Below are 13351 nucleotides of genomic sequence, written 5' to 3' on the forward strand. Positions count from 1 at the left end.
CGTTGACACCTAATTATAACAATAAGTGTTAATTAGGTGTCAACGATAGCTATGTGATGTATCAGTCACATGGAGGCAGTGCTCAAAAGCCTGAATTTTGCCTGAAACTCTCAGACTGAAGAAGTCTCTTGGAGGAGAGACGAAACGTTTCATTAGAGAAGAACCCGTCCAGAGGACCTACACAATTTTTTTTCTTTTTGATTTTTTACCTGGATTACTGAGATGCATCAGGACAATGCTTATATGCAATAAATCTTATATCAGGCACATGATTGGCAGCACCTGGGTGTACTAGAAGCTCAAAACAAGCTTCATTAACAACAAAATAAGCTGTTTGGCAGAGAAGATTTGACTTTTTTCATGTGTATACAACCCACATACCCAGATTTGYTGCTCAACCCACAAAGGCATGTTCCTTACAAATGTGACACCATTTATAAGAGAAATCATCAGGCTTTCCAGCAGTATAAGATGTATTGCTCAGAAGCATTGTTACAACAAATAAATAATCTGCTAGACACAAATGTCCTTACTTTTGTACTAAGTTTAGAAATAACCCATTAGGAAAACTGCCATTTTTTATTTAAGTTTTTAATTAAATGTACACCATAAACATACACAAGTGTTTACAAATTATTGTCAAAATGTTTACTATGAAGGACATTTTCGAAAGGATAATTCACGTCTTTTGAGGTCCCGTTCTGTGGAAAGTTCATGAACCGGTAATAGCTTGATCAACAGTTGTYCAATTTAACAGCCAGTATTTTTGATGATTAAAAGTTTTTTCTTTCTCTTGTCACATTTTACATTTGCTATTAACTGCAAAAAGGGAGCATTAAAGGCCTGAGATGGCCAACCACCCTGCCCAAAATCAACAGCCAATGTAGAAATTCAGTAAAATAAAAACGATTAGACCCCGTGACCCTGAAAGGAAGAAGCAAGTACAGATGATGGATGGTTTAAAAGTAATAAAATCAAATGTAAAACATCTATAGCAAACTTACGTGGTAATTTGAAAACTCTAACCCCTCTAAATCTCATAAATCTGGTTGAGGGTAAAGAATGTTATTTCCACATATTTTGATCCCTTTAAATCCTCTAAATCCAGTTCACCTGATTGTTTTCAGAGGGGAATGGCCTAATTTTACYTTCTGACAACAAAAGTGTTCTGTGTGGCCCATTGTGGGCAACGCTTAATGACTTATTGTTCTTGAAACGTGTAGCTAACCACTAGATAAAAAACACCCTGTAAAGAAACTAGCCTGTAAAATGGTTGATTTAAAATCAGTATCAAAGCTGTCTAACAGACAAAACAGCAAAATGTCCAACCCTTCATGATTCTCACAGGTCAAAGATCAAGCACAAAGTCTCCAAAACAGATGCAGCATTACCATCTGTTGCTTCTACAATGGGCGTGTGCATGTCATAACACACACAGCATACGTAGGTGTGTTCAGCGTCACAACAGCCGAGGTCTGTGTTTAGCCGTGTTTACATGTGGGAACATCTGGGCAAAGCCTGAGGTCAGTGAGGGTGTTCACATCACTAACACTCCATAAAAGACCTTTCCCACGACGGACGCCTCAGTCTGCTGGGTGCAGCGMTGTAAATAAAGATCTGTGTTTTTCAAAAACAAACCCTGGCAGTCCTTCATTTACTGGGACGCCATACGCTTGTAGTCTAAATATAATTTGGTATTTTGTTCACTATTGTTCTGACATGTCAAACATAGTCAGTCGTTTTCCTCGCAATACGCTTGATCTATAATTTGGACTCATTTGTTGTGATGGAAAAACGGCTGAAAAAGTTTTTTTTTTTTCGTTAACTTGAATTAAAGCATTCAAAGTGATGTGCATTTTTAATGGAATGCATATCAGCCACCATCTTTCATACCAGAGTTTAAACTAAATCTTGTGCTCAGAGATTTTGGAATTGTAGCCATTTTGTTCAGACCTTGAAAAGAAGAGTTTGTGTTGGGAACAGCTAACTGTTGTCATTTTGTGTTGGCTAGTGTAGATTAGCTGTGGAGGCCATCTTGAACTGGCTCCTGACAGTTTTATTTATTGATTGGTTTGTGAGATATTTTGCTAACAGACTTACCTTTKGGTGACAAATACCCTCACAGTACAACAAATTATGACACAAAAAACATAAGCAAATGTGATGGATCCATCAGCGAGAGTAAAACAAAATACGACACAAGACTGCACCTGATCAGATTACGTTCACTTAAATCTTTATTGTTTATATAATTCAACATAGATAATAGGTAATCATGTTGCTGCTGCATTTAAAACTCAGAGAGGAAGAGGAAAAACAAAAAATGAAACGATTAGCGGAGCCCGTTGGTGAGACTTTGCTCGACCTTGAGTTGAGTYGACATAAAGCTGCACAGACAGAAAGTTTTCCACTGGCAGAACACAGAAGCACAGACAGAATATTCTGGAATAAATATCCTCATTGTCAGTCTCCTCTTCCTTTCTTCGCAAACTCTGTGGCTTTGAAGGCGCCACCCAGAAACTCCAAAACACTGTCAGTTGCAGAGGTGACATTGTACACTGACAGGTACACTAGTGAAACCAACTTTTATTATTACTATTAATATTATTAGTGAAAGTGAGAGATGTATCTACCTAKTCTCCTAAATGTCACTGAAATACACACAGGAGGTTTTCTGATAGGGTCTCCGAAGCTCCAGCAGACCCACCTTCTTTACTATTCTTACACCACGCACGGTAGTATTTAAGAAACAAGGTAATTATTTAAAATAAATAAAGAAAAATAATGAGAAAAAAGTTAACGTGACTAACATTTTATACTTGTATGTGTGTTATCTGCTAACCACRTCAAAGAAAACATTTGTCACGATCTCGACGGAGAGGAACACACGTCTGCACTGAAAAATAAAAACAACCAACGAGTATTTAGAATATTGCGAAGAGGAACATCAARTCTAACCATGCACAAAGTAAGGCAACCTACCGCATATGGTGATGGGGTTTTAATACAGAAACAGATTGGGTGGATGTGACCGTGTGAGGTGTGTCTAATTCTACTACACCTCTGAGGGCTTTTGTCAGAGCGATCTGGGATGTTTTGACCTCACCTACAGACAGACAAKCTGGTCCAGATTAAAGCCATCTACTCCATACAGCGGAGATTATTTGTAGTGTCGGCCTTCATCTGTAATGTTCTTATGCTACAGTAAAGCCTTGTTGTTGACTTTACAGGAAAATACATGTAATAAAATTCAGRTTTGTCTCTAYTGAACTACAATATGTTTGATCACACTTTACATTCAGTTAAATTTGCAGTTTTTTTCCTCCCTCATAGGAAAAACTTGTGTTTTTTATAATGATATAATGCAGTGTTGCTAGACACAGTAACTTATGTGATAGCTTTAGGGTCCATACAATGTATGACAAATAGTTGTTAAAAAGCTCAAATGTACAATAGTTTTGGCATTTCTGTTCGCTAAACGAAACTTGTTTTCATTCATGTGAACACCTATTTATTGTCGTGTAATCCGAMCCGTCAGACCGTGTGCTCACCAGGCATTCAAAACCACATCTCGGCTGAAAWGCGCACCTTCCCTCAGCACATATGATAGTTTTATTCAAAATACAATCAATTTAAAGGGGCATAAACAATATTCCGCCATTTCTTATCTGGCAACCCTGCATGTATGTATGTATGTATGTACAGTATGTGTCTGTGAATGCATATGTGTTTCCAGCTTGTGACAGTTAGAGATGGCCGTATTTTACAAATCCTTCGTCTTGATGAGGGTAACCAAAGGCTTGTCTTCTGGACTGTAGTCCTCATAGGCGATGGGAGTGGCRTCATACATGGCGGGCCGAGACTTCTTCCCAAATCTGGTGAGAAAACACAAAGCCAGTCATGTTTTAGAAACAAAATGTTTATTGAAACATTCTTTTGGCTCATYAATGCTCGTCAAGTTAGAAGGAAACGCAGACAACAATTAAATAAAATATTGCATTTACGATGATAAACCTTGTAAGTTTGTGTGATACTTTACTAAATCAGTGATAACAATTATTWTTTATTTATTTATTTTCATTTTTTGCCAGTTATGTATAATGTCTCTCATGAAGGTGATATAAACAATAAACTAAGGGGTTAAATATCACTGAGTTCATATTTTCTGAAGTGTGCAGTTATAAGTCAGTATTTTACCTGCAGCRGACAGCAGTCAGAATGGTCTTGGTTCAGAGAATCGGGGAGAAGCTTTCATAAGAAAGTCGAGCTAACACTCCTCAGAAGAGGGACCATTCAAAAGCAAAGCTGCATCTTTTAAAACTCAAACATCCAAATTTTAATTTTCYCTCACCTGGCATGGCGGATGGATGCAATGGCATTGCTGAACTCGCTGTCGATGCTGCGGCAGTTGTAGAACTCCTGGTAGGCGTGGCGTGACGATCCCTGGTACTCGATGCGGCTGATGCGGCAGATGCCTACGATGAGGATGATGAGCATGAGGACAAACGCCACGCACAGAGCTCCGATGATGATGTAGAGGGAGTGCCGGGGCATGTTGGTCAGGGCGTCCTCAGAGTGTGCAGGCTTCCACTGCAGGTCTAACAAACACACAAACAAACACACGCAGCCTTTCAGCTCCAGCTGTTTTGATTGRTCGCCACGTAGATGCTTTCTGACAGAAAGACTTACGGATTTCACAGCTGGGGCCCACCCACCCATTTGGACAGTGGCAGGTGTAGCCGTTTGATTGGTCGATGCAGGTGGCACCRTGGTGACAGGGGTCGCTCTCGCACTCGTTGATGTCGACCTCGCACCTCTCCCCTGAGCAGACAGGTGAGGGAGGATTCAGTAATGAGCAACGCCACAAAAGGAGGAACCAGGGACACGTAGTCGTTTTCACATTTATTTATAAAACCTTTTCATTGCTTATGGTTTTCTGGCTGAAATTATAATTTTTTATAGCTGGGTCAAAGATGAATTACCAGTGATCAGGACCTCCAAGTTAACATTTATATATTCTAAAAAATACTTTGAAGTATTTGATGTCACTGTGTTGTCATTAGCTACTTATTGTTTTTGTTTTTTTTCTTTATCTCACTTAAAGGTCATTTTGTGTCTAAAGGAGTATTCCGGTCATCTGATTATAATTGTTAAATGTCATCTCGTGTGTTTCCATTTTAGTATTCAATTTAATGTTGCCATTTTTTTAGTTTTGTGATACAGATACAGATACAGTTTTTAAGTATTTAGGTTTTCTTTGTGTCTAATTTAGGTTGTTTTACATTTATTCGATTTAATGTTGTGCTGATCAGGATCCTCAGTCATTCAGGTCATGATCAATAAAAACAGGTTAAAAAAAGCTTGACTACTATTTTGAAGCTGAAGATGTTTCGTGTCCCATCCAGGAAGCTTTTTCATTTTAAAATGTCTGAAGTAGTGTGGAGTTCCAAGCTATAAACGTAGACCTGCATGAGAAGCCTYGTCAGTGCCTCACATGTAGAAAACCAGAAACTAYTCGTCTCTCACAATAAAAAGTGGTYAGGCTCTTTGTTAGCCYGACTCACAGGAGAAATGTCTCCGTCACATGAATGAAGATGTGAAACGAGATGAAACTGAGTAGGAATCAAACCYATTGCTGTACGTTTTGAAAGTTGAAACCTAAGACCTCCTCTTCTGTTTAGTTGCTTTTTTTTTTCCTTGTTTGATGTAAATGGTTTCATTCACTTCCTCTCAAACCACCTGTCTTATCTGTCCTAAATATCAACATTTTGGTCCTCAAAAAGTGATCTTCATCCTTGAGGTGCAGGTAGGCACATGAGTCTTGTCTTGAAGAGCTGATTCTCCTGTGTTGAGCCATGCATCTGCGGAGAAGATGTTGTTTCTGATATAGAGGTCTGAACAAGCACTAACAACACCACTCTACTCCAGCCATTTTCAATTGAGGAATCTTCCTGGACGAAAACAAACTGTCTTCAGCTTCACAACAAAAGTCCAGTTATTTGTTTTTAATCTTTTTTTTGATCGATTCTTTGTCGTCTCTTTCTTATCATTCTTTATAACTCTTATCTTTTTTCAGCTTAGTTGTTTTCTGTCCCTATCTTAGAGATGTAATATTTCAGATCAAAGCTGGGTAGCTGTGACTCATATGAACTCTGGACTACAGATGTGATGTTCACAAACAATTTGAATCATTCAAATGGCTCCAATGACTGATAGGAACCAAGTTTCAGACAGTAAAGTGACGTTTTATTTATTTTACTCCTTTACCTCCCTAAYCACAGAATCGCTCCTTCTTCACTTTTCCACAGAAAACAGACAGAGAGGTGGAGTAAAGAAGCTCGGGGTAGGGGGAATTCTGCTTGACAAAACACACGGTACCGCCCACGTGATCTGATGGTATATCCCTACATGATGACGTCACTCGTTCAAAACCAAAAGGCTCTATTGAACAGCTCTATGAAACAAATGGCTCATAAAGATCTGGAGCCATTTGTCCCATTTCWACGCTGGACGTGAACTTTACAGAGCCATTCAGTGTTCACCTTGGTATCCAGACGGGCAGGCACAGGAAGCGTTAAGTCCCACACTCTCACAGCGGCCTCCGTTCTGGCAGCGCACCTTCAAACATGGATTCTTGTAGATTTCACAGTGCCTTCCTGTACAGACGCAAGCAGAAGGATCTCACCGTGGTTCWGCACATTTATCACTTTATTATAACCCCAGAGGGGTTGCCAGCTAGTTCACACATATACCTTCAAAGTGCGCCGTGCAGACACACTCATAGGCGTTAATGAGATCCCTGCAGGTGGCGTAGTTCTGGCAGGGAGCAGACAGGCACTCGTTGTGCTCTTCCTCACAGTACAGCCCATGGTAGCCTTAACGAGACACACCAGACTTTAGTCAGTTTATAGTTTTTAAAACCACACAGCATGCCTGCTCTGAAAATATCCTCTACAGAAAGGAGGTCTGGTTCGAAACSATCCTGCAGGAAAGAGAGAGAAGTTTTACCTCCTGGAAACTTTAGCTCAGTGAAGGTGGTTAAAAATTAGCCGGTGATGAAGCAGTATTCATGATTCACGCAGCACCGAGTCAGGAGTCTCCCAGAGCTGCTGTAATGTTCACCTTCTGCTCAGAGGCATCCCAATAAGAGMCTTCCATATTTCTCTTTTTATAGACCTTCTGAATTCTGTACAATACGATCCCATAAATGTATTTAAAAACTTTAAAGTGTTTAAATTTATGATTTAGGCACGTAACAACGTATTTGGCTCTTTGTTTCAATATCAAATAGAAACGACACAGACATGCAGTGCTCAGTGTTTTCCATAGGATGGCAGCTGTGGACTGAAGCAGAATGAATCAGGATCAAAACACCATCCTGGCATAAATACCCATCAGCACCCGCTTCCCTGCTCTTTGTTGAAGGAACTTAGTACACTGTCACAAAGACTGGTCAAAAGTRAGAAACAACACATGCAGGTTTTTTTTTCCTTAATATTGATATGTCCCTAAATTAAAAATATGTCAACATATACCTGAGTTTTTTACCTGCAGAAACAGGCAAAATGACTGAAAAAAAAGTCCACGTCCATGGAAGAACTCTTTGTGTGTACTGACACACATTCATGCTCCGGTTTGAATAAAGTTAGACAGCATTTGAAAATTACTTGCTCTTTTTCTTTTCTTTAGTTTCGAGCAGCAGATTCACTTTTATATTTAATCTTTTTTGAGATTCTATGCTTGTCCAGTTCCACCATGTTTATTTACCTACACAGATTATTGCCAAGCTAACGTAAATCAATTATGTGACTCAAGTGTTCATGTGGTTTTAGATAGAAGTGCTTTGATTACATTGAGTGCATCCCCACATTTCAGAATTGCATATCATCTATAAAACCACTGGAGCTACCAGTTTAAAACTGAATCATTTGATATAGTTCAGGATAACTATTTCTAAGTTGGATAAATTTTATAATTTGCAAAGAGTACTTTTAACTTCTGTGGGCTAATGAGGTGAATACAAAAACTGACAAACCAAATTTTACAAAAGAAACGATGAAAAAGTGAAACAGAAATTAAAACGTTAGGTAAGGTTGTGTATTTCTTTCAAGAAGAAGCTATTGTGTTGTTATTGTGATTTAATATGTCTGGACTTTATCAAAATGATATTTAGGACTAATTCAATTTTCATTTATTTAATAAAAACTGGATAGGTTACACTAATTTTTCTTGGTGAATGTTTTTCTTTTAGTAGGAATTGTCAGATTTGTTCTAGGAAACATTTAGCCATTTTAGTGAAAGGCTAATGTAATCAAGTTGTACGAACAGATGTTTGATTGTTGTTACTTCCATCTGCTTGTTGAATGAAAAAGAAATCAGATGCAATAAGAKTTACAGGATTAAACTTCATATATGTTAATTCAACATGTAGTTCAGTTCATCCGACCCAAATTTACATAAAAATCAACAGCAGTAAAATAAAATAAAATGTTAATCTTAAAAGTTTACAGTGATGGAACCTGAAAATATTACTTAGAGAGAACAAAAAAATATTATTTTCTGCACGTGTGGAAAATTTGTTTAATTTTATTCATCAAATTACATTTAAGTAAAAAATGTAAATAAACACACAATATTTAAGACTGAAATGTGTTTTGGTTGTTTGTTTAATAAATTCTAAGTGATTTTTTATGTACAAATGTGTTTTGATTTTTTTTCCTATGACAATTACTTTAGTCTCAAAATGAACAGAATTGAGCTTATAATTAATAAATAGCTGTAATATTAGAGAACCTAATTATTTAATGCCTGATGCTGCTTTTCACAAGTCCATTTAAACAGTTTTATTGAGGTTTTCTACATTACTACTGATGTCAAAGCAACAGTGTCTCTGTAGTTCTTACTCAAATGTGTAACAATCTATTTTCATCCCATCCATKTCCCAGTTGGGTCCCAGTGCTGACTGAAGGTTCAACAAACTCTCTTTGGGCCACAGCTAAYGTGCGTTTGAGGAGGAGGAGACCAGAATTTAATGAGGAGCCCAGCTCCCGAGTCCTGTCTGCGAAATGCCAGTAAAATGTCAAGTGCCTTTTCCAGGACTCTGTCTGTCGTCTGTGGGGCCGACCGGAAGGCTGGCAGCGTCTCCTGTGAGCTGGATTACAGGAATCTGGAAGAAGACTTCCTTTTAGCTCCCCAGCAGCTGGATTTCAAACAGCTGGCAGGCTTTAACACAGCTCCACGCTTTCCATCTAATTACATAGAAGAGACGATCACACACTGACGCTCTCCTGAGGTAAAGAAACAATTTGGTCTCTTTGTGTGCGTTTGTTGCAATGTCCGGGATGCTGATGGCTAAATCGTTCATTTCACCATTTCCATTAAACAGGGTCTGCTCAGCAGAGGCATTTGATTGGATCTTCACCAGCAGCGTAGTCCTAAACACACACCCGAGCACACATGGAAGTCAGCTGCTTCAGCATAGCAACGAGCACAAAAAAAATGGATGAGAGGGAAATGAGGTGAGGTAAACAGAATGAATWTGAAGACAAGGAAGGACAAAAGGACAATAAGTGTGAAAAAAATGAATAAAAGAAAACAAACAAATAAGAGCGGCTGTGGAAGAGACGTTGCAAGATATGAAAATAATTGGAAAGCCCGCTCTGCATCAGGGCACAGCGAGAGAGCTTGAATTAGGAACTCGAGCGGTAACTCTCACGGCACAGATGCTGCACTGTTCCCAAAGATAGGGAAATTAAAGGAGAAAAAGTTGCAAAATAAGCCTCGGTTGCATTTCCTTGTTAGTGAAATTCTAAAACTCCAGAGTCGAGGCGTAAAATGAACTCTTCACAATGTATAACGTCTGAACATTTGTAACCGTGATACAAAATAAACAGGAAAATTACCCACAGAGTGTGGGCCAAATCTGGTGTCAAGCTGGCTGACTGCTGGCATGAAGTTTGTCAACCAGGAAGTGGGCCAGGTCTGGCAATGACGGCGCTGTTTTTAAGATGGAATGCCACAACTGGCCCAGTTGTGGGTTGGTTTATGTGGTGTTGGCCCATGTATGGACCACCTCTGGCAAACCAGGTCTGGACCACCAAAGGGCTGTCMCTCTTCGAGGTATCTGGGCTGAGTATTAGTGGAGTGTGTGGGCCAGAACTGGGTCAACTGGGTAGCAACTGCACAGTAGACACAATACGCCGCCACCCCCWACCCAAAGTAATTCAACATGACACAATACAGAACAAATAAAACAAATGATACAATATGATGTTCTGTAACATAGTTTATTGTCTCCTTGGGGAAATCTCAAATATGACTTTAAAACTGTTCTATTGACAGATTGTATAAACTGAGAGCAGCGGGGCCAAAGTGTCACATTATGTGAAAGGCCACTGAGAAAGTCATCCATCTCACCGGCACGACAAGGTAATTGCGAGCCAGTGGATAATGATAAGCCATCATTTCGCACAATTGATTTGATCACAGAGGCATTGGCAGCACAATCATCCCATCTAAAAATAACTTCTCCTTGAGCCAGGCGACGTTTACAGCTTCAGAGTGTGAGCCAGTTATACAAGGGYCATCTTTTCACATATCACAAAGTTTTATTGCAAAAAAAAATGTTGAGAAAACTGCAGACAAGTAAGGATTTAAAGGTTTTTTTAAGGTGACAATGGTTTTCTGATCAACTGAAGAGGCATCTTTCAGGTGTCAGGTCGTTGGTGGGTTACTTTATTTTTCTCAAACACGACTTTTTTTCCTTTGACCTAAATGTTCTTCTTCTGTCCTCCATTTGTTCACAATCCTTATCTTTTTTTATAAATCACACAGCACAACATGCTGTCACTGTCAGAGATGTAGAACGGATAAAAAAGAGCCAAATGAAACACTTGAAAGACATTCAGAAAGCCAGTAGATCTACTGTTCCAGTGCACCTATTTGGCCCATAGCATTCACAAAAGAGTCTCCAGAATATCTCAAAACATTTGCAGAGGTTTTCAACTTCAGAGGTTCGTGGTCTTGATGCTTGAATTTTGAATTATGTTCAAAATAAGTCGTGCAAAAATCTCTAGCTCAAAATATTCCCAGAGTTTTTGAGTCATAAAAACTGTATCAGTTTGTGGTTTGAGTTTGAGATGTATCTCTTTTTGTGCTGTTACCTTGTGTCCTCAGTGTTTCTCTTCCTGTTGTTTCTGCTCCTGCCTTGCCCATCTGTCCTTGTTGTCTTTCCTCAAGTGTTTGTCATTCAGCTCATCAGTGTCTCCCCTTAAATGTTTGTCCCTCCAGCATTAAGTGTTGTTTAGACACTGCCCCAGTCCTCCATATGTCCAGGTCTCAGGTCTCAGGAAGATTTGTAAGTAGAGTTCAACTGTCTTGGCAGCCCTTTGTTTTCTTGTTAAATAAAGTGGATTGACACTTGTTTTGTTTTTGTAATTCTAGAAAACTAGAGTTATGAAAGAAACATCCAAGGCGTCCATCGGTCAAGTGAGACATTGACTTAAGGAAGACTTAAAACTGTGGGGTAGCCAGGAAGGTGTTTTTTTTTTTTGTACTTGAAAAGTTGATATAATCTCTATGGGACCAGAAAAAAAATACAACTGCATAACAAAGATACATTCTGAAGTCAAAGAATTCTCTAAAAAAATGTCATTTTGTGAAGTCCCCTGACTGTAATTTATTATAAATAATCATTACCCATCAGGAACTCAAGCTTCTACTAAAAACACTGATGAGGTTCAAATCTCTTGAGCCTTACCTGGGACACAAAGACACCTGTAGCTGTTGCCCACGCTGCGGCAGACCCCGTGGGCGCAGGGGTTCAGAGCACAGAAGTCCACCAGCTGGGCGCACGTGGGTCCTGTGAAGCCTGCGGTGCAGCTGCAGGCGAACCCTAGGGGCCCGGGGCCCTGAGCGTAGCAGGTACCGTTGTTGTGACAGGGGCTGGAGGTGCAGGGGTCAACCTTCTGTTCACATGAAGCACCCTGGTAGCCTGCCACACCAATGTGGGATGAGGAAGGAAAGTGGAGAAAACATTAGTGTGAATCTAATAATGTTGGAAGAGAAAGGAAAATGCCACAAATAAACATCAAAGAAGCAAACTAAAAACTTCCAAGATCTAAGTTCAGTACTTTCAACACTTTTTTTGTTTAAGAGTGGAGCTTGATGAAACATTTTGAATACTTTGAAGTGGGGTTAAGTTCCAATGTTATTTCTCACAAGGTTATTATTCTCGAAGTTGGCGTGATGTCATTCAGTCACATGATTTCAACCTCCATTTTTTTATGGGGGAAAACTGCAGCTGAAGGGAGCAGGAAACACAGTAATCTCATGGAAAAAAAACACAATTGTCCATCATCAGTTTCGTCTTTCTCTTAAACCGAAAAAAAAATATAGCCCCCAGACCTCTATTTTGACTGAGGCTTAAAGTTATCTGACAAACACTAAAAAATGTACAGGAAGAAGAAAATAAAAAGAGGCGAAATTTGAATGTAGATTGGCGGCAATGAAGAGCCGGTGAGAGCAGGACTTTATTAATTAGATCTGTGACTTTTAACATGTTTGGATTTTATGGTTAGTGTGTAGTTTTGAGTGTTTACTCTTCATTTTAGCCAGTTTTAGTGTTTTGAATCAAACCAATGAGGCAATTTTTTTTAAACAAGGAGAAACGCGGAGGTCTGCAGAGGCAGAATGACGTGTCTTATTTCTCTCCCCTCACTCTTGCAGTTAGAAAAAAATAATATTTTATCTCTGGATGTTTTTTTCACGCGAGAAATGCAGTCCCAGAGCAACTTTTCACCATTTTTCCTATTTTCCACATAGAGGAACTCATCCTGTTCTCCCCCAAACCAATATGTCAGCCTCCGTTTACAACATGGTCACGTGAAAGTACCCGGCTGTTTGACTTTGAGAATGGCCGAAAAAAATATGATATTCCGGTTGAACTACACTAGGTTGCTCTAAAAAATGTTACAGCTAGCTGCTGACGATTATTTGTTCTCAAAGTATCATAAGATATAAATAACTGTGAAAACTGAAAGTAATGTAAGGATTTATGAAAAGCAGTCACACTGACTGAAGCGGTTAAAAAAACTGTTTTCCTCCAAACTAAAGTCGTTCCAAAAGCTATCTACAACAGGCAAGATGTTTATTGTTCATACATAGCTGAACTATCCCAAAGACCTTTAGTTTTGGCCATACTGACAATGTGAGTTTTCATCTTTCTTGTTGTACAGAGAAGTGCTGCTGAAATAAACCGAGCAATTTTTTTTTCACCCTTTAGATGAATTTTAATTTTCTCTTCTCCATCTGCTAGTTTCGGCTGTTAAAATGCTGATAGAAACAGTTGTGG

The 13351-nt window shown here is 39.1% G+C and overlaps 1 protein-coding gene across 1 annotated transcript in view; it reads right to left on the reverse strand.

Moving 5' to 3' along the window:
• Window positions 1-2214: 2214 nt before the first annotated feature.
• Window positions 2215-13351, reverse strand: part of dner (delta/notch-like EGF repeat containing) — a gene marked incomplete at its 5' end in the record, with an annotated part of 27790 nt that continues 16653 nt past the window's right edge. The window contains 6 exon segments of the mRNA XM_014018150.1: window positions 2215-3875; window positions 4352-4598; window positions 4690-4821; window positions 6543-6656; window positions 6753-6875; window positions 11759-11992. Of these exon segments, the coding sequence (XP_013873604.1) occupies window positions 3764-3875; window positions 4352-4598; window positions 4690-4821; window positions 6543-6656; window positions 6753-6875; window positions 11759-11992 (962 nt within the window).

This window comes from Austrofundulus limnaeus, unplaced genomic scaffold (genome assembly GCF_001266775.1).
Source record: "Austrofundulus limnaeus strain Quisiro unplaced genomic scaffold, Austrofundulus_limnaeus-1.0 Scaffold184, whole genome shotgun sequence".
Taxonomy (NCBI): Eukaryota; Metazoa; Chordata; class Actinopteri; order Cyprinodontiformes; family Rivulidae; genus Austrofundulus; species Austrofundulus limnaeus.